This window comes from Aplidium turbinatum, chromosome 12 (assembly GCF_918807975.1).
Source record: "Aplidium turbinatum chromosome 12, kaAplTurb1.1, whole genome shotgun sequence".
Classification (NCBI taxonomy): domain Eukaryota; kingdom Metazoa; phylum Chordata; class Ascidiacea; order Aplousobranchia; family Polyclinidae; genus Aplidium; species Aplidium turbinatum.
The window spans coordinates 8,304,250-8,328,442 of NC_137483.1; the positions used below are offsets into that span (position 1 = coordinate 8,304,250).

A 24,193-nucleotide genomic window follows, 5' to 3' on the forward strand; every position below is an offset into this window, starting at 1 on the left:
CCAGGAGAAAACATTTCTATATGAAGGAGATTCTCAACAGCAATCGGACTAGCGGCACAACTTTCTCGTCGTATAACAATTTATTTGGTGCGGTCATAGCCTATCTCTTGTAAGTGGAGAAAATGCAGAGCGATATATTAACCCTACAGCAATTGGAAACTCAACTCATGTTTCCAACATTCCAAGTACGGCAGCCAGTGGTTGAATTCGACTGGTTCCCCCGGAACTACTTCCTTAAAAAAATGCTTTGCAGAACCGATTCCTGGCCAACTTTTCCGAGTGGACCTGACATAATCATTGTACGCAGGGTTGCCAAATGTGGCTAATTTTAGTCAAAGCACAGGGCTGCTAACTAGATTGAATCCCACCACTGGCAGTATCGATAAAAAATCCTACAGTTCATTACACAACACAAACCCTGCATAAGCAGCATCCTTCATTGATTTACACAAAAATAGCAAATCCCATTGATTACAGACGTTTCTGCAAATGGTAACACTATTCAGTTACTGTGGTATAATTAGTAACATTTAAAAATACAAAGGTTACTTGAAAAATATATAAAATTTGTTACAGAGCAAACGAAATCTACCGAAAAGTCAGTTATGAAACAAAAGTCACAATTAGATTGGCTGCAGAACAAGTAAAGCAAAAAGCATAAACAATGAAACGCATAAATTATATACAAATCGGTTTTAGTTCTGTAAAGTGTGTATGCAAAAATCTCAATAATGCATCAAATCTTCATAATGTAATAGATGACCTTTCAGAGAATCGCTTTGTGTGGAGCTGTTTATTTTGTCTACAACTCTGATTTCTTACAAGAATTTACTTAAAAATATAGGCTACTTTGTAATTTGTATCATCACGCCATAGCCTACTGCAAAGTGGGGCTACCAGTGAGGTTAGCTTCACCGCCAGAATGACAGCAAGATAGGGTAGCTATCAGTTATAATTGATTGTAACACATCATGGATGATCTTTTCATGGTTTCCATGTTAAAGGCATAATAATCGAAAAATATAATAGCCTAAGTTGCTACGAAAAGACATAAAGAACAAAAATAAGAAGACTTTTTCTATTACAGCGAGTTTTTGTCTTTGTCAAAACAAAGATTTTTTTAAATACTTGTCGTCATCAGAGAACAGAAATAGTTTCAATGTCTCCCACTCTGGCCATGCTATCACTAATGTACATGTGCACTGCACAGATGTGGCAAGACGATTTTTATTACTTTCAAAAAGACTTAAAAAGAACATTGGTATTTAAAAAAGCAAAAAGTGGCTGTTATTGGCATGGCCGTTTATATCGTAACGACTCAACGAGTAAATGCAAGAATGTAGCGCAAGAAACCGAAACCACCATCTACCTCAGCCAGACCCTTTGTTTACTGTAAAAAGGGACTAATTTGGCAGAGATAGCTATCACAGTAGCTGCATGATGCACGTGCTAACTACCATCCCAGACAGCAAAATCTTATAATCTGAAGATTTTGCTGCCTGAGATAGCACTGTGGCATAACACATAGACTACTGTATAAACAATTTCTCAGCTACGTTTCAAGTTCATTCACATGAAGCATTTCAATGATAAACTTTCAAAACACGTCAGCACAAACATGACATCACCACTTACTACGTCATTATGACGCTTAATCGCCATCATTTTGCATGAGCTGCAATGAAAACAATAATTGAGGCTTGTAGAGAGTTGCTTAGAAAAAAGTCGCACATTGTGCTCTGATTCGTCATCTATACAGTTGATCAAAATCCAACGTTTACAAATATGAAAACACAGTCATAGCAAGTTATCAATTAAATTTTTCATATTTTACACATACCGGTGATAAAACAAGTAAACGTAAAAGTGTAGAAAATTAGTCACGTGCAATGAAATTCGTCGTTCGGTTATCAGGAAATTTTAAATTTCAAATTAAAAAATATTGTACCACCTGCACTTTGTAGAAAACTATAGAATACAAAACAAAAATAGCCTTCGACTCTCAAGCAAGCCAGCAGCACCAAGCTTGCTTACATTGATTTAGCGTCTATAGACATTAAATCAATGTAAAAAAATGACTTGGATAACAATTTTCGGCATTTCATGCTTCGAAAATCAACTATTATAAGGACTTACTAGGCTAACAAACAAGGGACTAAATCAATTCGATCAATTATTATCTTTCCTCAAAATATTTGACAATTATGAAGTATAGCACCAAAACCTTTGAAAATGACTTAGATACTAAACTTGGTGGGACACAGACAGCAAAATCTGTCATTTTTACATTGAATTAACGTTTTCAGACGTTAAATAAATACAAAAATAACAGATTTTGCTGTCTAGGGAGAAGCTCCACAGTAGCCATTTTTACATCAATGAAAAAAAAAGTTCTTTCTCAAAAATCTCTCCTTCCCGGAAAGTCAGTTCAGATTGGGTAAAGTGAGGTTCTTACAAAAACCATCGCAATGCAATCTTTACGTTGCTTCAACCTCAGAAGACGTTACGAGACACAGAATGCTCACGTGCCAGTCAGAAAAGCTATTCTGCTGTGAATTCAAACAATTTTTTTTTGGTCGAAGCGAAGCAGTTCATTAGAAATTCTGTATCAAAACGAAATAGTCTGATTTATGCTGAACAGTGAACACACTTAAGCCTAAAGAAACGAAAAACTATTTCGTAGCAAATTCACAACGAAACAAGTTTTTCCTTCGAAACAAAAAAAAGAACATTAGAGTAATTTTCCACTCAAGTGCGCAAGCTAAATCTTACCAGCCTGTGCGTACTTAACTAGTAGATGCAATAAATGGTGCATACTACATATTTAGCATTTTTTTCGTATCGTCTGTCCTGGGAAACAAACCAAGACTAACAATATAACGTCAAGATTTCGAAATAACTTTGCTTTGAAAATGTCCAATAAGATCAAAATTGACAAATTTCTTTCCAAATTTTGTTAACTCAGGAACACAATATGACGTAGGCTAATCAGGATTTATAACTCTTCATACGTCATACTGACGTCATCACGCGAGTATACGGATCTGCCAATACTTAGCGAGCTGAAAATCGCTGCACGGTCTAGAGACGTTGGTAAGTTGATAGCTGAGTCCATGTGATGAAAGAAGCAACGTGCAACGCCAAATCAACGTTGTACAATTTTGGTAGAGACGTGACTTTCTTCAACCATAGGCAGATAAAACCAAGCAACCACACGGCATTTAACATCATACATTAAAGTGAACATAAACTATAAACTACGAACGTTATGTGAATTCAATGTAGATGTAAAATCAGTTATTTTCGTTACTTGAGAAGGGCTAACTTGAGTATGGCCGAAAACGTTCGTAGTTTATGGTTTGCGTTCACTCTAATGTATGATGTTAAATCAACGTTAATCAACAATTAGTTGACAAAATGTGATGATAGAAAAAACAATAAACACTAAACAGTAGATAACTACCGCACAGTAGACAAAATTGATTAGAAAGCTACGAAGTTTAATTGAAAAGACAAAAGCCAACGTTAAATCAATGTAAAAAATTAACAAGCTGGCTGGGAGGTTCTAGTGACGAGTGCAGACTTAAGGTGCGTCTACACGACGACTGTTTTCTTGCTTAAGCTAGCCAAACTTCTTGTTTCTTTAAGTTAATCGCAGTTTGTGCCGCTTACTTTTAAGAAAATGGGCGAGTAAGCAAGCCGTCGAGAAAAAATACGCTCCAGAGCGAAAAACTGGGCGCTTAAGTGAGTTCTCTTGCTTAGAAATGTTTTTCCCGCCAAAATGTCAGGTCTCCTCTCAGCTCAGTATCCAGACAGGGCAGGGCGGTATCGTTAAAGGATTTCGTTAAGTTTTGATCCCAACCCGTTCTTATTAATGTTGCGGGCTGAACTGGCGGTGACCGTACTCGAAAAAGCCCATAGAAAGCACAATATTTTCCAATTTTAAATCCAAAACAGGATCTCAGCAGAAAACCATTGCCATTGTACACTGGGTAATAAAAATAGCGGAGGAATGATCTTGCTGGTTGTTACCAGTCACCCACGCTGACACGAAATTCTGTTTCCAACATTTCAACCTCACTGGGGTGTCTGAATGCTTATAAGTATAATTTTTATATAAGCAAATAAGCAGTAAATTACTGGTTTGCATCCTTCGCTTTTTGCAGCATTTTTTACACAACTTCTGGGAAACCATGACTGAAAGACTGCAACAACTTCAAATGGTTAAAGAACAGTCAGTTGCTTGGTCTACTCTGCTGTACTTTAGCGCAAACTGCTATGCTTTGGCGCAAACTTTTTAAAACGTGACGTCATTGGGGATTAGATACTCACGTGACCGCGATTCAAGCGAGAAAAATCTTCGTCGAGGTTGCCAGTGTAGATGAAACGAGCTTAATCACTAGCTTAAGCAAGAATTTCTAAGCAAGAACACTTTCTCGTGTAGACGCACCTTTATGTTCGTTTCAAAATTTTCACAACCTCGATGACGTGCATGGCGTCACTCAAACCATGTGAGATGACGGATGCCTTATTTGGGCATATTCGACAGGCTCCTCCGTTGGAGGTCTTCTGTTGCCGGAGCCTGAGAAAGAGAAGTCCTGGTTAAAGTCAGGAGTGATAATTGCAACAAACTGTCTATGTTTGATGATTAGCTTAATTTAGCCTCAAAGTGTAAAATATTACGGCGTGTTCTATAAACTGTCATCAAAAAAGCTTTAGTAATAATCAATATCTTAAAACTTGTAAAAGCATCCACGAGTATGAATAGTCCACACCAAACAATTGTAGGTTGTGGTTCTGAAAGACGACTATCATAGTTGACTAAAAAAGGTTTCACAAATAACAAGGGTCACAACAGCTAAGTGTTGTGCTGGAAAATGTTTCACAGGTTGTGTAGGGAAAGTGCTTGTATCACTTCATCCAAAGGCTCCAATCGATTTAAGACAAACCTTTCCTGTAAGCGGAGTGGTCTATCTTGGCGTACTTCGGTTCGTGCTGCGGCAGGCTGCCAGTGCGGCGAGGCATCGATTGTTGGCGTTCCTGCAACAGGAAGCAAGACATTATCATAAAAACGCGCCATTTTTTAAATAGGGGACTGACTTGGTCACGAGGTCGATCTTAAGAATGCAAACACTTACCGGGTACCCAACGTCGTGAGGTTGCTGGTAGGGGTAAGCATCACCCTCATAATAATCTCCCATTCCAGCACGGGGGCTTGTCATCGCCTGAATAAAAATAAGCATAAATTTGATACTTGTAGTCCCATGTTCCTTGCATGAGGTAGCGCAATAAACATTTGTTTGTTAATTGAACAAGATATTACGAAAAATTTGACATAACGAGCAGTGCTGGCGGCAGATGTAGTTTCAGCCTGTAACAACCACAGGAACGAGGCAAATAATTAATGTCCTACGCTTGCAAGTTATTCACAAACCTCGGTTCGAAAACTCCAAACACTCACAAATCACACAACAAGCATTAAAACTTAAATCACAACCGTAATTTTGTTTGGATCCAGCAATGCGATCCCAGCAAGAAATAGTGGTCTTTCTACAACGTTGAATCGATGTGAAAAAGAAACAATTTCACTGCGACAGTTGAGATTGCATCAAACCACATTTTGGGATTTTCCTCACACAGTGCCAGGCAAGCCTTAGGTTATTCCCACATTATGGTTATTAACTGTTTCCTTTGTATTGTTTCGACACAAAATCAATACTGAAATATGAGATCTTCCTGCATTGGAAACTGAACATGTTGACACCCTCCCAGCTAGCAAACCAGTATGTTTTTACACACACTGTAAAAAAGACTGATTTGTAAAAAACTGAATAACAGGCAGGATCAAGGCAAAAAAAATAGAGAAACTTTAATTGTAATTTTTTTTGTGTTCAATGAAAATGTAAGAGACCGGTGCTTGAATTTAGTTGAAATCTCATGGTTGTAACTTGACCATGACTTCCCATTATTACAACTGGTAAAAAACCACTGCAATTTGGGTTTTGAAAACTTAACAAACTATACAAGTCAGTGGAAAAGCTTTGGGGAGGTACAAGAGCTGCAACTGCTTACCAAAGTCTGTAATCTAAACATAAGTTATTCCAACTAAACAAAATTATGTTTAGTTATTTGAGCATCAAATTAACGCTGAACAAATGATCAAAATACAAAATACAGGAGCTCGCCTCACCATATTATCACCAGGGGGATAGTCGTATCGGTTACTTTGTCGGGGGACAGGAGTGGGGGAGATGCTATCTGCCGCCCTGTATGGTTGGTTATCAGGTCTACCTCTGCCAGACTGTGGAGATGTGGTTGAGTGTTGGCGTCGAGTCTGGAAAGATGCAGAGTTAACAATGCTTACGGTGGGTAAAACAATTATGTTAAAAAAACTCAAACTTCAAAAACTCATTTTCAAACTGCTCAAACATAAACATGCTCCAGCTACTCAGCTAGAAACATACGTCCTTTTTACGTTGAATCAATGTAAAAACGACGGATTTTACTGGTTGGGTTTCGGATCGTTCGATGAGGCAGAAAACTAGACTGAACAGTTTCCATTACCAACTATTGCAATCTGAAGGATTTGCCTTGGGTCGTGTGAGGTCGAGACGCTTATTTGGAAGTGTTTGCATTGCTTCAATCAATAAACAACAGATTAAATTCTAAATTAGGCCATATCAAAAGACTTAGCCAACCTTTTATAAGATAAACGAGTTTAAAAGTTTATTAATAAAATAAAAATGGTTCCAAAAGTAAGAATTGCATCCACGAAAAGACGAACATAAAAATCAAACTCCTAAATAAACCATTCTAATTATATTGACGAAAAGCCATTCAACACAGGAACAAAATATTAGCATAAACGCAGAGACAAAGATACCAATATATTCTTCGAATTGAAATATAGTAACATGTTTCAATGAAACTAAAACAACACAAAAGAAATTATTTATATAAAAATACAAACGTGCTGCGATGATGTGCTAACGAAAGTTTCATACAATGACAGTTGATTTGAAACTACGTTTCGTTCATAAATAAGTGAGTTGATCAAGATGATAAAAAATTAACTGTTGAAGTAAAAGCGTAGTTGAAGTGATGTCAGCTTGAGTACTTGTGACAGCTGCTTTTTATTTGTCTGTCGATGTTGGAGCAACGTTGTTCAACGTAAGCGAATAAAGTAATAAACATCAAGTTTTACTGAATGGGTTTGAGAACAATAAACATTGTTTCCCAGAGAGCAAATCAGTCGTTTTTTTTACATCGTTGAATGCAAAAAACGATTGATTTCAAGTCTGGGTTGTTTAACAAAACGACGATTTGACAAGCGTGATGAAAGCAACACCAGGACTCACAAATTACAATAACTAGTCAATAAATCAAAGGAATTTATAGTTTTGTTGCTGAATGGAATGACCTTAGATTCGCAGCCTTTGAGTTTCATGTGCGAGTGTCATCGGTTTGAACAGAGATCAAAAATTGATAGTTTATGGACAAAATCAAAACAAAGCTGGAGATTGTGTATTGTATGTCAGGACAGTACAAATGAACCAAAAATGACCAAAATTGTAAACTCTGCTCGAGAATAAAAATGACCAAACATGCAAACTTTGCTCGAGAATACGTCACTATCGACAGCAATAACAAAAGCCACGTTACCACAACTGATGTTTTAACATCAGATCTGATGTTTTGAGCAAACTGTTTGGTGTTTTGGGTTGAAATCTGATGTTTTGATGTATTGTACATACATACATAGCCTACAGTTAAATCGCCCGCAGTAACAATTATTGCGCGATCAGCTGATTGCTAGTCTATAGTGACTTAGACTGCACAGTCGCACGCTTTGCTGCTCAGGCCCAGTCTCGTTTTGAAAGCTCTGACAAAAGCACGCGCGGAATGGTGATCAGCCCGTAATGGGGCAAAATTTTAGTGAAAATCGTTTTATGGTAGCATGTTAAACACAAAGAACGTGGAAAATCGCCAAGTCAAGTTTTTCCTTTAGTATCCCTTTAAACAGAAGACTAAGCCTAGGATAGCACAAACTAGGTACTTTTGCATACGGGGTTTACTTTTATTTGATCTAAACATATGTCAGAGTTGGCCAAACTCGATCACATTGTTACAATAAATTCCCTGTCTGTAGACGTTCAATCAATGTAAAAAAGCTGATTAGCAGGTTGTGAGTGGCCATACAGACTCAGAAATATTAAAGTTATCTCAGTTGTAAAATTGCTTTTCCTCGCTGTGTCTCTCGTCGTGAAAGCGAAAAATGGAACCGAAAAATGCAGCAAGCTACACAGTCATATAGGAGCCAAGCACACAAAATTCGTTCTTTTGTTAAATTGATTCGACACCGGATAAATTTTGTAATGCTTGCTTTAGGCATGATCTTTTGAGCAAGAGATAGTAATCGGTAAAACAGATTTCAACTTCGCTGAACAGAATAATCAATAACAAAAAAAAAGTGTCCAATCAATACTTGACTAAGCAAAGAAGACTCAACCAGAGCCTTATTAAACTTAAGTCGAGCTATCTGGGACAAGTAGTAGACGGTAAAACAATTGAAATATCTTCACGTAGCACATACTTTATAATTCTTGGTTTGTTATTTAAATTCTTTATATATAAATGATATATGCTATGCAGTCTTTCATGGTTAAATGTGAAGCTTGAAGCAAAGCAGCAATTTCAATACCAAACTAATTTTTAAAGTAAAATGATAACGTCGCTATCATTAAGCACTTAGCCTCGCGCCAAAGTAAGAAAAAAGGAAGTAAGTATTATTCTTCAAGTCTTCTGCAGGAAGCAAACCAGTCGTTTTACGTTGATTCAACGTCTACAGACGTTGTATCAATGAAAAACAAGACATATTTCGTCATTCAAAAAAAAAAAAAAACGAGTCAGGTACATGTAGTTGTATCAACCACATTGCATGTATGATGATTGCAGTGCGATAAAAAGTTGTTTCACATTTCTTCGCAATCCTTACAACAATGTCACTGATAACCATCATCTTCGCGTCACAGGTGTCCTTTCGTGCGAAATAGATTTCTCAGACTTTTGGCCAAGTACCAGCCATCAAATCAGCAATTTCTTACATTGATTTAACGTCCTTGTTAACCAAATTGGTGGCAAGCTAAGTAGGGGTGTTCAATTTCGATTCGATTTCGATTAAGGTGATATTCGAAATTCGTTTTTCGTATCGGACATATTCGAAATTATAGCCGCCCTTTCGGCTGAACGCGGTTGAAAGTAGATTAACGCGAGTAGCGCGAAATCTGTCTTGTCGCATTTTGCAAGCGAAAAAAGACTTCGACGCATGCGCATCGTCGATCACGTGACTATCACACGCTCTCGCGGGTCCAACGGCCACTCCTGCACTAGGGATGCCAGGTTGGCATTTTTAATGCCAAATTTCTCTTAAGAATGAAGATAGCTAGGTTGTGCAATAGCAGAAAGTGTAGGCTGAGCTTTGTCGCAGTTTACCGAATCCATAGGCGCCTAAGCCGTGGGGGCAGGGCCGTAGCCAGACCGCAGAGCAAGAGGTAGCCAGACTGCAAAGCAAGGGGGGCAAATTTTTTTAGGGGGGGGGCCGAAAAAATTTAAATGGGCAAAATCATTATCATAGTAGTTGTTGCCCGAGAATGTTGAGATTTTGCCAAGGGGGGGCGAAATTTTTTTCAGGGGAGGAGGCCCCCTTGACCCCTGGCTGGCTACGGGCCTGCGCATATTTCTGTGTGGGGGCAAATTTTTATGCTGTATTGATACATAAAACAATAGATGAACTAGCGATCGGCAGCAGGAAAACACTTTTTGAATGCAAACCGCAACAGCTTCGCGATAAATAATCACTAGAACGATTTGCGATGCTACAATCCAACAACAGACAACAAAATCTGTCATTTTTACATTGATTTAATGTCTGCAGACGTTGAATCAATGTAAAAATGACTGATTTTGCTAGCTGGGACATAGCAAAAATCTACCATTTTGTGTCGATTCAATGTCATCAGATGTTGAATGCACCCAAAAACAACATAATTTGCTTACGTAGACGGAGCGTGCGTTTAGCTTTATGCGCTTGCAAACATACTCGATGTCGCTTTCGAGTCGAAACCTCTGCACTCTGCAGTGAAATGTCGCGGCAGTGAATCGCTCGCTGTGAAAATGAACTTGAAGTGTTTGGGATCCCAGCGACCTCGGCTCCAGCGGAGCGATCGTTTTCAAAAGCTGGCCTGACCGTCACGAAGCTGAGATCCCGACTGACGGGTGATCAACTGATCATGTCGATCAGCTTGTGTTCATAAACACTAACTTGGGCCTGGAGCTGTAGACGTTATTTTGTGTTCTTTTTTTGCAAATTTTCATGGCTTTTTTTAGCGTTTTCTAGCGAATTTTTATGTCGTTTCTTTCAATAAAATCACATTTTGCAGTTTGGTGAATAGTTGTGATATTCGAAATCGAAATGCGGAAATCGAAAATAAATTGAATTTCGAATATTGAAATAATCGAAATTGAACGCCCCTAAAGCTAAGTCAGGAAAACTTTATCCAGCACTGGCAGACCTCGTGTACTATTTGATGCGATATAATTGAGAGTTGGGACTCTTGATATGTACAGGCCTACTATTTGTGCATGTTGGAATAAATGTGACCGACTCGTCTTTGTGGTCCGGGCTCCGGAGAGTTGGACCAAAGTACAGTAGGTCGGGTCCAATTCTGCAGGTCGTGTCGCAAATATTTTTGAACCATCTCACCACTACAGGAGATCTTACATAAGGCACTTAACAAAGTGGTTATTTTTTTGGATCAAAGCAATTTCTGAGAAACAAAACTTGTGGTGATGTCTTGGAAGTTGTTAATAGAACACCGCACATCCTGCTTAATTCGAACACAACTTCAAACGCACAGAAATTACAAGCAGTCGACGTCAACAAAACATTTTCAAACAACGATCTTTAGGCCATGACGTGACGACATAATGATGAAAACGAAAAGAAACAAACATCAGTAAAAAAAAGAGTAAAAAATGTGCATATGTAAAAAAGCATGCAAAAGTAACGTGCTGATTCGGCATGATGGGCAACTGACCTCAGACTGAGCAGGTTTCCAGTAGGGCTGAAGCAAGGTTAAAAATATTTAAAACTCCTGAATACGAGAAACCGCCAGATTAGCCACAACGCTGCTAACAACCAATCAAATGAAAGATAACAGTTATGTTTTCTGATAAAAATGTTTTCTGTCTGTCCTCCTAAATTCTAATAGTCTTCAACATTAAATCCATCAAGGGAGTTAAGTAAGCGCCAAAATCATGGCCCAGATAGCAAAAGTCTTGCAAGTGGGTGATAAGCGTACAATTTTGCTGGATTTTGGTTGCGTACGGTTTCACTGGCTGGTTTAAGCACACACTTGAATGTAGAGTTGAAGACAAGCGTCTTACTCCCAAGATACAAACTCACCTTGAAGCTCGATACTGTTCTACTAGTTGTTTCTGCATCCGGGTCATCGTGGGGTGCCGGATGTACTAAAGTCGTCGCGGGGTCAGTCTCGAGGTCAATGTCATGCTGGCCTTCGTCATCGCTGTCTGAAGTAGATGAACCGCGCAAGCTTCTATCGGGCTTCTCGCCCATAGGTATGCCACCTAGACTTGGCGGATACCGTTTGCCCAAGCTGCTGTTCGCGTGCTGGATTGGAGGTCGACCGTACCTACAAAAGCAAGATTTCAAAAAAGGATTTATTTGCATGAACTGATTAATTTTTAAATGTATAAACGTTTGAAAAGTTTATACTTTGGTTACATTTTTCAAACATTCTCCAACAATCTTTAATACTCCAAAACAAATGCTTTGTAAATATTATTACTAAAGATTGTATTCAAACATGTATAAAAAAAATGTCTAATGTTGATAACACTGTGTGTAATGTATCAACGAAAGCACATTTTTGCAAGAGGACTTTACTGTAAGGCAGCAATTGGCCATATTGCGACCTACCCATCTGTGTTGTACCCGACAAGACTGGCACGTTGTTGATAAGGTCCGTCGTCTTTGTCGCTGTTCCTCTTCACCACAAAGAAATATACGAGAGCGATTAGAATGCATAGCCCGACAACCCCTCCGATGACGCCTCCCATGATGGCGGTGATGTTTGCTTGGTTGGTCACTACAACGTACACCACAGACGAATGAAGACACAGGTCAGTAATTAGCTTTCAAAACGTCTTGAAGGGTTAAAAAGTATAAAAAATAACAGATAAAATTATGGCGAATTTTCTATGTTGGACAAGAGTCCCCTCATCTTTTCAGTGACCACTTTAGGACTTTGCTATTTTGGTCATAATAACCGAAGCTTTTATAACCACAGCAAGATGAAAATGTCACAAAATGAAAATATGGAATTGATCATTCGCAGTTCTTATTTCGTTTTCCACGAAATTGCCCACCGAAGCTAAGAGTCACGAGATTACAATACGATGAAGAGATTGACATGATAAAAGTTAAAATAATTATCAACATGTTCATGTAAAGTGAGTGACTGAGTGGTCACGCTAAATTGATTTTACTTATCAATGCAAAAGTGAAGGATTTTGCTGTATGGGAATTGTGATTTGAAGTTATCAACAACTTGTAGCGTCATGCCTGAGAAGGACGACAGTGCCAATGAAGTTCGAAACTGAAGTGATAGAAATCAAACCAGCCAAGCTATATTAGCAACTGTTTCAACGACAAGCTTTGTTTTTAAGCTGACAAAACGAGCTAACAAAACGAGGTGATAATTGATACTTATTCTTGACTGCCAACCAAAGAAACAACTTTTCAAGTGCAGCAGAGTCAAAATAAATCAATTGGGCTGGGAATGAACACTTTCACAAGTGTCGAATGAATTATTATTACCTCAAACCATAGACTCCTTTAACTTAAGGAGTCTATGCCTTAAGCACAAAATAGAGCTTTCGCATTCTTCCATTGAATGTTTGCTGATAATGATATGACAGTTTCATATACTGTAGAACGTCAATTTCATTAGATTTTTTACCAAACAATCAACAAGGCTAAATGTTTTGATATTACGATTTCATTATGTCTAATTGTAACATGTTAAACTGAAGATTAGAGCGCGACATTAACTTTGAATCAAGAGACTCAAACATTATCGTATACCACAGTTGAAAGGGGCTGTAATATCAACTGTGACGTAAATCACGTGATAAGTGGAAACAATAGTAAGGAGAGAAGCAGCGTACTTGAGTGGAGCATTTGAAATCGACAAGGGCGGTAAAGTGACTCCTTTTCCCGTCTAACATAAAAGGTTGAAGAAGCATTACACCAACTGCAAATTTACATCAAACAAACGATCAGTGACGCTCTAAAAACATTCCACCTTGGCGAAATTACAAAATGAATTATGCTTGGCCAAGCGACTACAATTAACATCAAACACACGCTGTTTTCGAACTGAGAAACGGGAACTAAATGTTATTTTGCCTTTCAGACAAAAAAACTACATATAAATCTACCACTACGTTACCACGCAGCATTTTATTGTTCTACATAAACGACTTTTGAAAAACGCATATCTTTGCCTTTTTTTCTCTGAAAAAAAAAAAACTTCAGTCTTGCAAAATCAAATCTATACATTTCATTTTTTTGTCGTATCCAGGCTTACACCCGGTGGTTGAAGATTTAGATTAAGTGGACGGGAAGGCAAGGAAGCCAATCTTCGTGTCCACCTTCAGGCATGCCTTTAAGTGTCCTGCCAAAGACACAGCCGCATGCTCCTGAGCGGTGTCGAACCGGCGCCCTTTCGATTGCAGTTCCAATACATTTCATTTAGTAACTATTCACCAATGCTTATTTAGTAACTTATGAAAGCGATAAAAAAATCATCGACTTAACGTTGATATATGGTATGGCCGTTGAGCATTGGTTACTAAATGAAAGGCATCTAATTTTGATATCTTGATGATACCAACATGAGTTCGGGCCTGCGGGGAAAATGTTTCGTGAACAAACTAAGAAACCTACATGAAGTTTAAGGCATAAAAGCTTAGCACATAGTGTCCATGGGTTTACAAGGGAAATTGCCGGTTAACAATAAGAAACGGCACAATAGAGAATTGTGAACACGGAAAATCGCACTAGCGACCGGGCACAGTAGAGTTATACCTAAAAAACTCTACATTACAAGCAACTTACAGGCAAAAGCTGTGATTGCAGAGCTGGTTGTGATGTTTATCGACTGAGGGTCACCGATTCCATTGCTGACGATGCACACGTAAGTGTCATTGCTGTGCATAGGACTGTTCGGTTCGATTAATTCCACCTTTTGCCCGCGCACTGTCTTAGATGGAGCGCTTTCAGGCATCGACCAAGTGTATTGAGTCGGGGGGTTCCCCTCAGCCTCACAATTCAAATACTTATTGGAATTGTCCACTATGATAATGGGAGTGCTTGGCGGATCTATGTGAACAACAAAGTTAAATATTTTTATGTTAGGCACGTTGAAGTTGTTGTAGCAATAGAATACAAAATAACTGTATCATGATCCATCTTCGTTTGAATTTCTGGGGCCGAGGGTCCATCCTTCACCACCTCAGGTTCACGATGTTCCCAGACTCGACTGAAAGGCTACCGAAGAGCAACCAATCTTTGGTTTCATTATGCAAGACAGGCAGAGACCTTTGTATGATTTCCAAAACACCCAACTGAGTGAAAACTCTGAAAAGGTCTGCCTGTCTTGCATAATGGAACCAAAGATTGGTTGCTCTTCGGTACGCTCTTCAATTAGTTATGGACGTGTGTTCTGGGGGTCTGTTCCTCAAAGCTACAATCATAAGAAGATACCAACTCTAGTCTCTAACTCTTGTTCTAACTCTACATACTGTACACTTGAGCATCACCGCATAATCTTCATAAGTATTGGTGCGATGATAGGAGCTTTTCTCTATTACTATCATCAAACAAAATACATGACAACTGTACAATACAAAGCTGAAACAATAACCTACAAATTGCGTGAGCACAACATATAATACGTTGTTATAGTCAGCACAGGAGGCAGAGTGGTTGCAAATTAAAGTTACTTTCAAGAAAATTGTAAAGCTGGCATAATATAAAATTGGCTGTGGAAGTCTTTTTCAACATAATTTTTTTCATTTGAATTTTTATCAAAATAAAACTACATATATACGCTTTGATGTAACCTCCCACTTTCAAATACATTCTGGCATTCTCACTGTCTTTTAAAGGAACATCACAAAAATATAATGAAAAGGTGACAATGACTTACAAGTGACATTCAAATATATAACTTTCACATAGCTCTTAGCCAAAGCAGGGTGGTCCACCGTACATGTAAAGGATTGCTGATTGTGAAGCTTTATAGGATGCAATTGTAAAATGGATCTGACTGTAGTCAACTTCGCCGAGCTGCTACTGTCGACAACACTATAAAAAAGCAGTTTGTGAGACTTAAAAAAATTTAGTGATGTAAAATATGGAACATAAAAAAACCTGAAAAGGATAACGATACAAAGGTGTGGAAATTAACACCACAAACGTAGGCAGTCAACTGGACACAATGCGTTTGACTTCAGTTAAAAAAAAATATTTTTGAAAGGCTAATACACTTTGCAAGCCAGGCACCAAGAAAAAATTGATTTTTTATGATGTAAAATGCTTTTTAATCTTTATAAAAAAAATAAAATGTACTGTACTTCTTAAGGGGATGCTACTACTACTGTTAAAAATATCACTAAAAACATAGCCAATAAAGCAACCATTTACATAAAAATAGTAAATTAGGCTAATTAGGCTAGCAACAACTAACAGTGACTAAATAGTTGCTTACAATTTTTCAGAGAAATCAAGATTCAAAGTGTTTGACCAGTGTACTTTCGCTGGGGGTTTTCCTAGATTGAAAATATATGGTTTTTATGGTCAACAGTTGACACTTTAAAACTGATTAAACCACAATAGAAACTAACAGCAATCAAACTATAAACAAAGCTGGTCAATGAAGCATTCAGTAACCTAATCTATACAACATTCCAGTTTGATTTCAATTTATTCGAGTCTTTCCATTGTGCTGTATACTGTCACAATCTGTACAAAACAAAATGATTGCTATTGTTATTATTATTTTTTTGCAAAATGAAATTGTAATGCTGTGTGGGAGATAGCTAGTCGTCGATAGTATAAAGATTGACTTTGAGCAAAAACTTTAGAGTATTATGTCTATTATCATTTGAAATTATCTCAGAACAGCCTCAGTTTGCTTTTCCGAGTTTACACCTTGGAAAAGGGAACAATAAGAAAATATCTTGTTATTATGAGATATTTTACCTAAGATAATTTCCAGAGCCACGCCATTGACTTTGGACGCAATCATGTTTACGACATACAGATGTCATTAAAAACGTTAACATAGTTTATCTTGACCAGCACAATACATTTTACACACGACCTAAAAAATGTTAATGTTGACCCTGATAAGGCAAAATAAAAGCTGGGTATTGTAGACCAACGTGCTGGCAGTTGAGCTAAGTTCTACAGTTTGATCATTAGAGCAAAACTGCAATTTCAACAGTTAAAAATTCACACAGAGAGAACAAAACCATCTGAAACAAGCTGTTGTTTCATTCAAGACATAAGGTGTGTCTCGCTAGGCTTACAAGATGAAACAGTTTCATTACAATATACCTTCAATTGCAATACATTCCGCAGCAACTGCCAGAGGCGAACCAACAACCAATGGGGTGGATGGCTTCCTTATTTCAACAGTTGGAGCAGCTAAAAAGGAAAAGAGACAATATTAAGAAATGAAATGATAATGTCAACTAGGGATGCACTCAAACCGACATTTTTACAATTATACTTGAAAGCTGGCTGATATCATTGATACTGTACCTGTTCTACATGTTGTTATAGCTGCAATAAGCTACTGAGTAATTATTCCAACTAACCAAAATCAAATGAATAACTGATGGCTACATCATGTATGTCAGGAAACAATGCACAGTAAACATTGTGTATACACAAATAGAAAAATCGTCATGCTGACATACTTATATAGTAGCCTAATAAGGCGTTCAAGTCTAGTGTACGTTTACTGCACTGATAAGACCTTAAGGTCGAAATGATGACGTCATATCTGCAGTTACGTAAATCTAACATATATGCATCTTTGCAACAACTAACCATAAACTGTGACTGTTGTTGTTTCTTTTATGCCATTGAGACCAAAGCTACGAGAATGACAAGTGTATGCTCCTTCATCACGAAGTCCTACATATTGAATATTCATTTGGCCTGAATTAAGAAACTTCAGCCGCCCTTGAAATAATGGTGATTTCACTAATGCCTTGGATGATTTTGGCTGTTGAGAAAAGAGTGTTAGTTACATTATGTTTATGGAATAGGCTATATACATATACAATGGCTACATGATATCTTATCACCCCCAAATTAAAAACTTAATCCTGTGGCAATATGGCATGCACATAAAAAATTCACCTAAATAATGAGTAAATGTTCGTAAAATTACAAATAAATTAAGTTGCTGTTATAGTGTTAGGAACAACAATTACACATTTTTTTTATAAAATTCAAGTACTGCACTACAATTACAGAGCTCTGCTATTTTGTAAATATTAACAAAAACAGATATTTACTTGATATGATGCCATTGCTATTTCATTTGCATTTGAACTTGATGGTTGAAATATAACATCAATATAAAAAGAATCATATTGATCTACAATAGCTGGGTTAAAGCAATCCAAACTTGCAGTTTTTCCAATAACAACATTGGTGCCTAAAAATATTATTAGAATATATTATATAACAGTATCATTTTTCACGCGCTAAACTAAAATTTTGAATCATCAAGGACAATCAAAGTTCAGATAGAAAAAAATGATACACACAATATATATAGGAAAGTAGGAAACAAAAAGGATGAAAAACTGCAAGAAATGAAAAACTGCAAGGGTATATGTCACAGCATTTGCATCTAAAATGAGAATTTGTACAACAATGCCAACAGCAACAAGGCAAAAATTACATTTAAGAAATGTGAAAATATCATAGTAAATTTACCAAACAAGAACATCGACAAGGAAATTCCTTTAAACAAAATGAAATATATCATACATACCATAAATGATATCATTTCGAAGAATCACAATCAACAATATGTTGAAAATAAGCTTTGATAAAAAGTTTTTCATATCCTGATCTTCATATGCAGTAAAAAATAAACTGTATTATACAGTTTAATTTAATGATATCCCTAATAAGTTTTAAAGTTAATCAATAGCCAATAACAGGCCTACATAAATAAAAATCATTGGCAAAGTTTGTAAACACATAAACTCTAATTAAAAAATATCTATTGTAAATAAACATCATTCGTACTTCAAGCAAGACTTATTTTAAGCAACAAATAGATGCTCACATGATTCTAAGCCAACATGTAACATCTAAAACTGATAGGCTGTCATTACTCGACAAATATAGATATTCCTAATCTTACCATACCGTACCAATAATAATAAAATGTTAAGGTTTTATTCATTGTCACTCTACAACAGCTAAGGTCTTTTAGTGACAGAGTTCATTTTAAATTTCACATCAGATTTGAAACAACCTGAAATCAATCATATGCCAACGTTGTTGTTTTGTTATTTCTGTGGCATACCAAAGGAAATTGTATATTTAAAAAGCCAAGCTATCTTTGTGCTACAACCAGCATTTTCAAAGTAGGCTATTCGTTATGAATGAGATGCTACCAGGACAACCTCTCGTGGTACCATTTCAATGTGAATATATATGACATGAAATGTGGCTATTAGCGCAAGGTCTTACTACCGAACAAAATATATTACCCCCACCAAAGCAGCCAGTAAAAAGAAGTTATAATATTGCTTAATTACGGTACATGATTTCAATCGCACAATACCAATAAACTATTCATGATTTTATTCCTTAGTTTGGCTGTGAGGGAAGATAGTAATAACAATCATGTTAGGGTTAGGTTTATAGTAGGCCTTCATCATTCAAGCATCTACTAAAAAGGAACAAGAAAGAAGGTCTCTCTTTAGCAAAAATAAAATATCTTATAGCTTAAGCAACTTCAATACCAAAAATAAAATAGATTTCAACTCGATATTGATTGATTGATTTGAATCTTTATCCTCGGACTGGGAAAGCTTCTTGCAGAGCTTAATCCTGGTAGTTTCGCATACTATCAGAGGCAAATTGACAGAGTGAAGTTTCTGATAGTTGAAGTCTTGTTGCCGGGAAATTATTCCATCCATTAAATGCCGCTGAATGGAGAGCCGTCCTTAACGTGCGTTGCTTAAGCGCACATCCCGAGAGTAGAACTTGCGCAGCTTGATCTTGAAGCTTTTTCGTTCTAGGAGTCATGCGCTAACCAACTGAGTGGACTTCACTAATATCTGAATTCTTTTTTGAATATCTTTCACCAACAATGAATATCACTCAACGGGAACGACTTCACTTGTTTCAAGCGACGGATTCTAACACTTTCATAAAGCCAGGCTATTATAGTAGCCTATTGTATTAGGCTACTCGGTTATTGTACGTAAGAATTTAGAAATGATTTTTTGAAAGCTGACTGGAATACTGGATGGAAGGGAAAAACGGAAACTATTCAAATCGGAATAATTTTTCTGCTGGTCTGCTGAATTTGGATGATAGGAATGTCCGTCTGCTCCGAAAAACGGATTTACCAAAGAAGTCTATGTGTCGGCCTTGCAATCCAGCTTTGAGATTGAGGTTCAGGCGTGGTTTCAGGTTGGTTTGGTTTTGGTTTTTGAATCTTTATCCTCGGACTGACAAAGCCTTGATAGGTTATTCCTGGTACTTGTTCGCATACTTGTAGAGGCTCTTGACGCAGGGCCGGTTACCGAGATTGGCAGAGTGAAGTTTTCCGATTGTTGAAGTGTTGTTGCCGAGAAATTATTCCATTCACTAGGTGCCGCTGAATGGAGAGCAGTCCTGAAATGCGTTGCTCAAGCGCACACCCCGAGAGTCGAACCAGCGCCGCGTGATCTTGAGCCCGACGCGTAACCACTGAGCTAACGGGGCGGACACTGAGCTAACGGGGCGGAGTATCAAGTAGTCCTTGCTTATGCTTACATTACAAAAATTTGTTAGGCAGTAGGCTACAACAAAGAATTTAAATGTAATTCTTGTCAATTCTGTCGGGCTAACTAAGTTTAGCCTACTTTTGATATTATCTTAAAAATATGCTTAATTGAATGTAGGCTGCACAGTACGACCAAGTTATCTTACGTGGCTTAGGAAAGCAAGCATCCTGCAGTTAGGTGTTTCATGTAGATTTGAATGTTTGCGTAAGCGTAAGGTTATCAATATTATTTAAGGTTCCGTTTTATATCACCTTGTCTAACTGACCAATGAAAGTATTTTTTTTTATTCCAGAACATATAAGTAAAATAGTTGAATACCAGTAGTTGTCTTGCATTTCAAACATGCCATGTCGCTGCTCAGCACTAAATTTTAAAACTGGTTATGGAAATTCAAAAGCTCCTTCTGGTGTGTAAATTCATAGGTAATCCAGAGTTGTTGAAATTGTGGATGAAGAACGTCAGTTGAAGGAATTTTACTCCCACCAAAAGTAGTTGCTTATGTTCACTGCACTTTTTATGACGTGATTTCATTTTAAAAAGTGTAGATAAATATGTTACAAGGCAAAAATATATTAAGAATAACTTGGTTTGCACAATATCAAAACCTTATGCAGTTCCAACTGTCTTTGAAAATCTTCCAAAATTTATTGTGTCTATGCCATCAACTTCAAGATCACAGAATGTTTGTTTGTTTGTCATATATTTATCCTGCATTGCGGGAAAGCGGACCTGAGCGCTATGCATCGGTGTGCGCCTTCCGACGTATACCTGACCCACGCTGCAGCCGACGGCAATGTCTGTTTCCGGTTGTCTACTTTTCTTATGACTTAAATTTGGTACTACCCATTACTCGAAATCGATCACTGGATAGAGGCAATTATCGTGAAGTTTCCTGCCCAGAGAAACAACAGCAAGTGCGATGGCTGGAGTCGAACATGCAGGCTCTCGACTGCGAGCCAACGCGCTAACCACTCGGCCACTGCTACCTCAACATCTAGACTTAACATGATGGAACAAGCTTCTTACAATCTTTAAACAAGGACCGTGCTCATATCATAAGTGTAAGATAGATCTGAATACCAGATCAAGATCATGCGAGCCCTAAAAATCAAGCGTAATAATATAATATTTATTTGCATCAGACAAAGCTGTCCATATCCAAAACAACGAATAATACACAAACTGCAAATGCACAAACAACGAACAACAACAACGACATAATACACAAACTGCAAATGCACAAAATCTCACTAAATAGGCTATCAACTGTTACAAGTTTACAGACAATGGTACGGTAGTGTTACAAGTTAAAAGAACTAAAAGTATTCAGAACGATAAAAACAACCAGATGACATGGCAGCAATCAAAACTAGATAACTAACAGCATACATCAATCAATCAATCAATCGTTTATTTATCAAAAAACAAAACACAAAAGTGACATAAAACAATAATACATACAATGTTTAGGTTTTGTTATTGATAGGGAGACAACGAAACGACCATACGGTCAACTAGTCAGTTGCCACCCTGGAAAGAATAATTTGAGTTATGAAACTAATCAACAATTTAACCAAATTAGTTACAATCAAAAAAGAAAACACAAACAAGACTAATACTTCGACTAGTAGCTTACAATTAATTGTCAGCTTCATAAAATTGTATGCGAGATTTTCCAACAAATAGTAATCATGAAAATCAGTGGACACTGGACACCATGGCAATAGACATTGTTGAATGTAAGAGCTTAGGCCAAATGAAGACCCACTTATCAAGTATCATAACTTTGCAAAGCTGATGCTTTGCTATGTTTTTTGAAATCATAAAAAGATAACTTTTTGAGATTGCTTTGAACCTCTGACCACACCACTGGTCCAAATACTTGTATGGATTTTTTGCCAAATTCTGTATTAGTGCGTTTAACAAAATAATTATTGTTTGCTTGATATCTAGTGTTATGGTTGTGGATGAGTGAAGAACTTGTGAACAATGCACAGTAGGCAGAAGGGTACAAGTTCATGCTGACTCTGAACATGTTGTTTTTTACTTCCAGTGTACATATGTCTTCCAGGTTTAAGATATTCATTTTAAAAAATAATGGACTGGTATGGGCTCTATAATCGCTTTTTGTGATTATTCTTATTATTCTTTTTTGCATTTTTCTGAGTGGGTCTAGAACTTTGTTGCAAGCTTTACCCCAGCTAGTAATGCAATATTGAAGGTGGGAGTAAATTAAAGTATAATAAACGGTTGTCAATGAGTCTGAATTCACATAATCTCTCAGTTTTAATAGTGCCCAAGAACCCTTTGCAACTTTCCCACAGACTTGTTCTATGTGGTGTTTCCACGTTAACTTATTATCAATATAGACACCAAGGTACTTGATTTGATCTTTTTGCTGAATTGGTTTACTCCCAATCTTAATGTTAACATTTCTTATTTGTTTTTTGTTTGTAATAAGCATGTATTCTGTTTTTGTAAAATTTATTGATAACCTGTTAAGTTTCATCCAAGTGAGAACCTTTTCGAGTTCTGTGTTCACATTTTGTTGTAAGTCATTCTCACATTTGTCTGCCATCATTAGATTTGTGTCGTCAGCAAATAATTTAACAGTCATTTTTGTTGAGTTTGGCAGATCATTTACATACAACAAAAAGAGGAGAGGTCCCAATGTTGAACCCTGGGAAACTCCATAGGTAACTTTTCTAAAAGTGGACGGAACACCATTTACAACTGTGTATTGCTGATGTAACTTTTTAACAACTGTTGGGAATGGCCTCGAAATCCATATTTTTCTATTTTTTTTAATGAGAATAGTATGGTCGACTGTATCAAAAGCCTTAGCAAGATCAAGAAATACCGAACAGGTGGTTTTTTTGTTATCAAGATTTGCTAAAATGTCATCACAAATGTTTGAAACAGCAAGTGAAGTGGAATACTCTGGCCTAAAACCAAATTGGTGAGGTGTAATAAGGTATTTTTTTGCTAGATATTTGTGCATTTGGTCAAACAGGCATTTTTCAAATACTTTTGTAAAAGGTGACAGGATTGATATTGGTCGGTAGTTGCTGCAGCTTTTTTTAGATTCATTTTTATGTATAGGAGTCACTTGAACAATTTTTAGGATGTCAGGATATTCACCTTGATTAATACATTCATTGAATAGATTAGTGAGGATGGGTGCTATTACTAATGAGGATAACTTTACAAATTTTATAGGTATTCCATTGAATCCAGTACTTTTAGAGCACGACAAATTGTTCAGATGTTTAAGCACTTCTTCTTCAGTGATGGGTGACAGAAAAAAGGAATATGGAACACTTCGAAAATTTAGTGGAGACCCAGTGGTTGACAAAGGAATCTTCGATGCCATTGAAGGACCAATTTCAGTGAAATAATCATTGAAACAGTTGCTCACTTGTGTTGGTTCAGATAAGATTTCATTATTAAGATTGATTATTTTTTTTGGTATTTTTGCATTTTTCTTTTTGTGTTTAATAATATAATTTATGGTTTCCCATGTCTTTCCAGTGTTGTGTTTGCTCTCTGAAATTAAAAAGTTGTAATGCATCTTTTTTGCTCGTTCCCTAATATGAGTGAGCAAATTTCTATATTTTTTGTAGGCATCATGAGCAGATTTATCAGTTGGTGTTTTTATTTTTAGGGAATATAATTTGTTTTTGGTTTTGATAGAGTTTAAGATTGCTTTTGTTATCCATGGTTTAGCCTTGAGCATTTTTTCTTTTCTTGTCAAGATTCGAGGTGGTGCATGTTTATTAAGTATGTCGTTATATGTATCAATAAAGTCATTAAATTGATTATGGATTGATTGATCTAATGTACAGTGATTTGTAAACGAATTCTCAAGATCACATAAGAACGTTTCTGCCGAAAATTTTTTTGTATCTCTAATTGTATGAGTATGTTTCCCCTCTTTGGGTTTCATTGACTGTATTGCAATTGTAATTGGAAAATGATCAGAAATGTCATGTAGCAAAGTATGGCACATAATTTT

The 24,193-nt window shown here is 36.9% G+C and overlaps 1 protein-coding gene across 2 annotated transcripts; it reads right to left on the reverse strand.

The window, feature by feature from the left end:
- Nucleotides 1-377: 377 nt before the first annotated feature.
- On the reverse strand, nt 378-18,253 carry LOC145781150 (nectin 1b-like). 2 transcript variants are annotated; one of them, XM_082592915.1, is made up of 14 exons: nt 18,162-18,253; nt 17,677-17,819; nt 17,204-17,381; nt 16,706-16,795; nt 15,855-15,915; nt 15,294-15,451; nt 14,201-14,464; nt 11,999-12,167; nt 11,465-11,711; nt 11,097-11,123; nt 6,191-6,334; nt 5,139-5,225; nt 4,950-5,040; nt 378-4,582 (listed from the first exon to the last, which is right to left on the reverse strand). In XM_082592915.1, exons 1-14 carry the CDS (start codon nt 18,232-18,234, stop codon nt 4,503-4,505), a joined length of 1,812 nt encoding a protein of 603 aa, XP_082449041.1. In that variant the 5' UTR covers nt 18,235-18,253; the 3' UTR covers nt 378-4,502. The 2 variants fall into 2 exon arrangements, with proteins under 2 accessions (XP_082449041.1, XP_082449043.1); XM_082592917.1 differs by lacking the exon at nt 11,097-11,123.
- Nucleotides 18,254-24,193: the final 5,940 nt, after the last annotated feature.

Excerpts from the sequence above, each read along its gene's own strand:
- LOC145781150 (XM_082592915.1), bottom strand. The coding sequence starts at position 18,234 with ATGAAAAACTTTTTATCAAAGCTTATTTTCAACATATTGTTGATTGTG. Across the intron at positions 11,712-11,998 it reads GTCGGGTACAACACAGATGG|GTACGGTCGACCTCCAATCC; the intron begins GTAGGTCGCAAT and ends TTGCTTTTGTAG. Across the intron at positions 6,335-11,096 it reads GGAAACCTGCTCAGTCTGAG|ACTCGACGCCAACACTCAAC; the intron begins GTCAGTTGCCCA and ends GCATCTTTCCAG.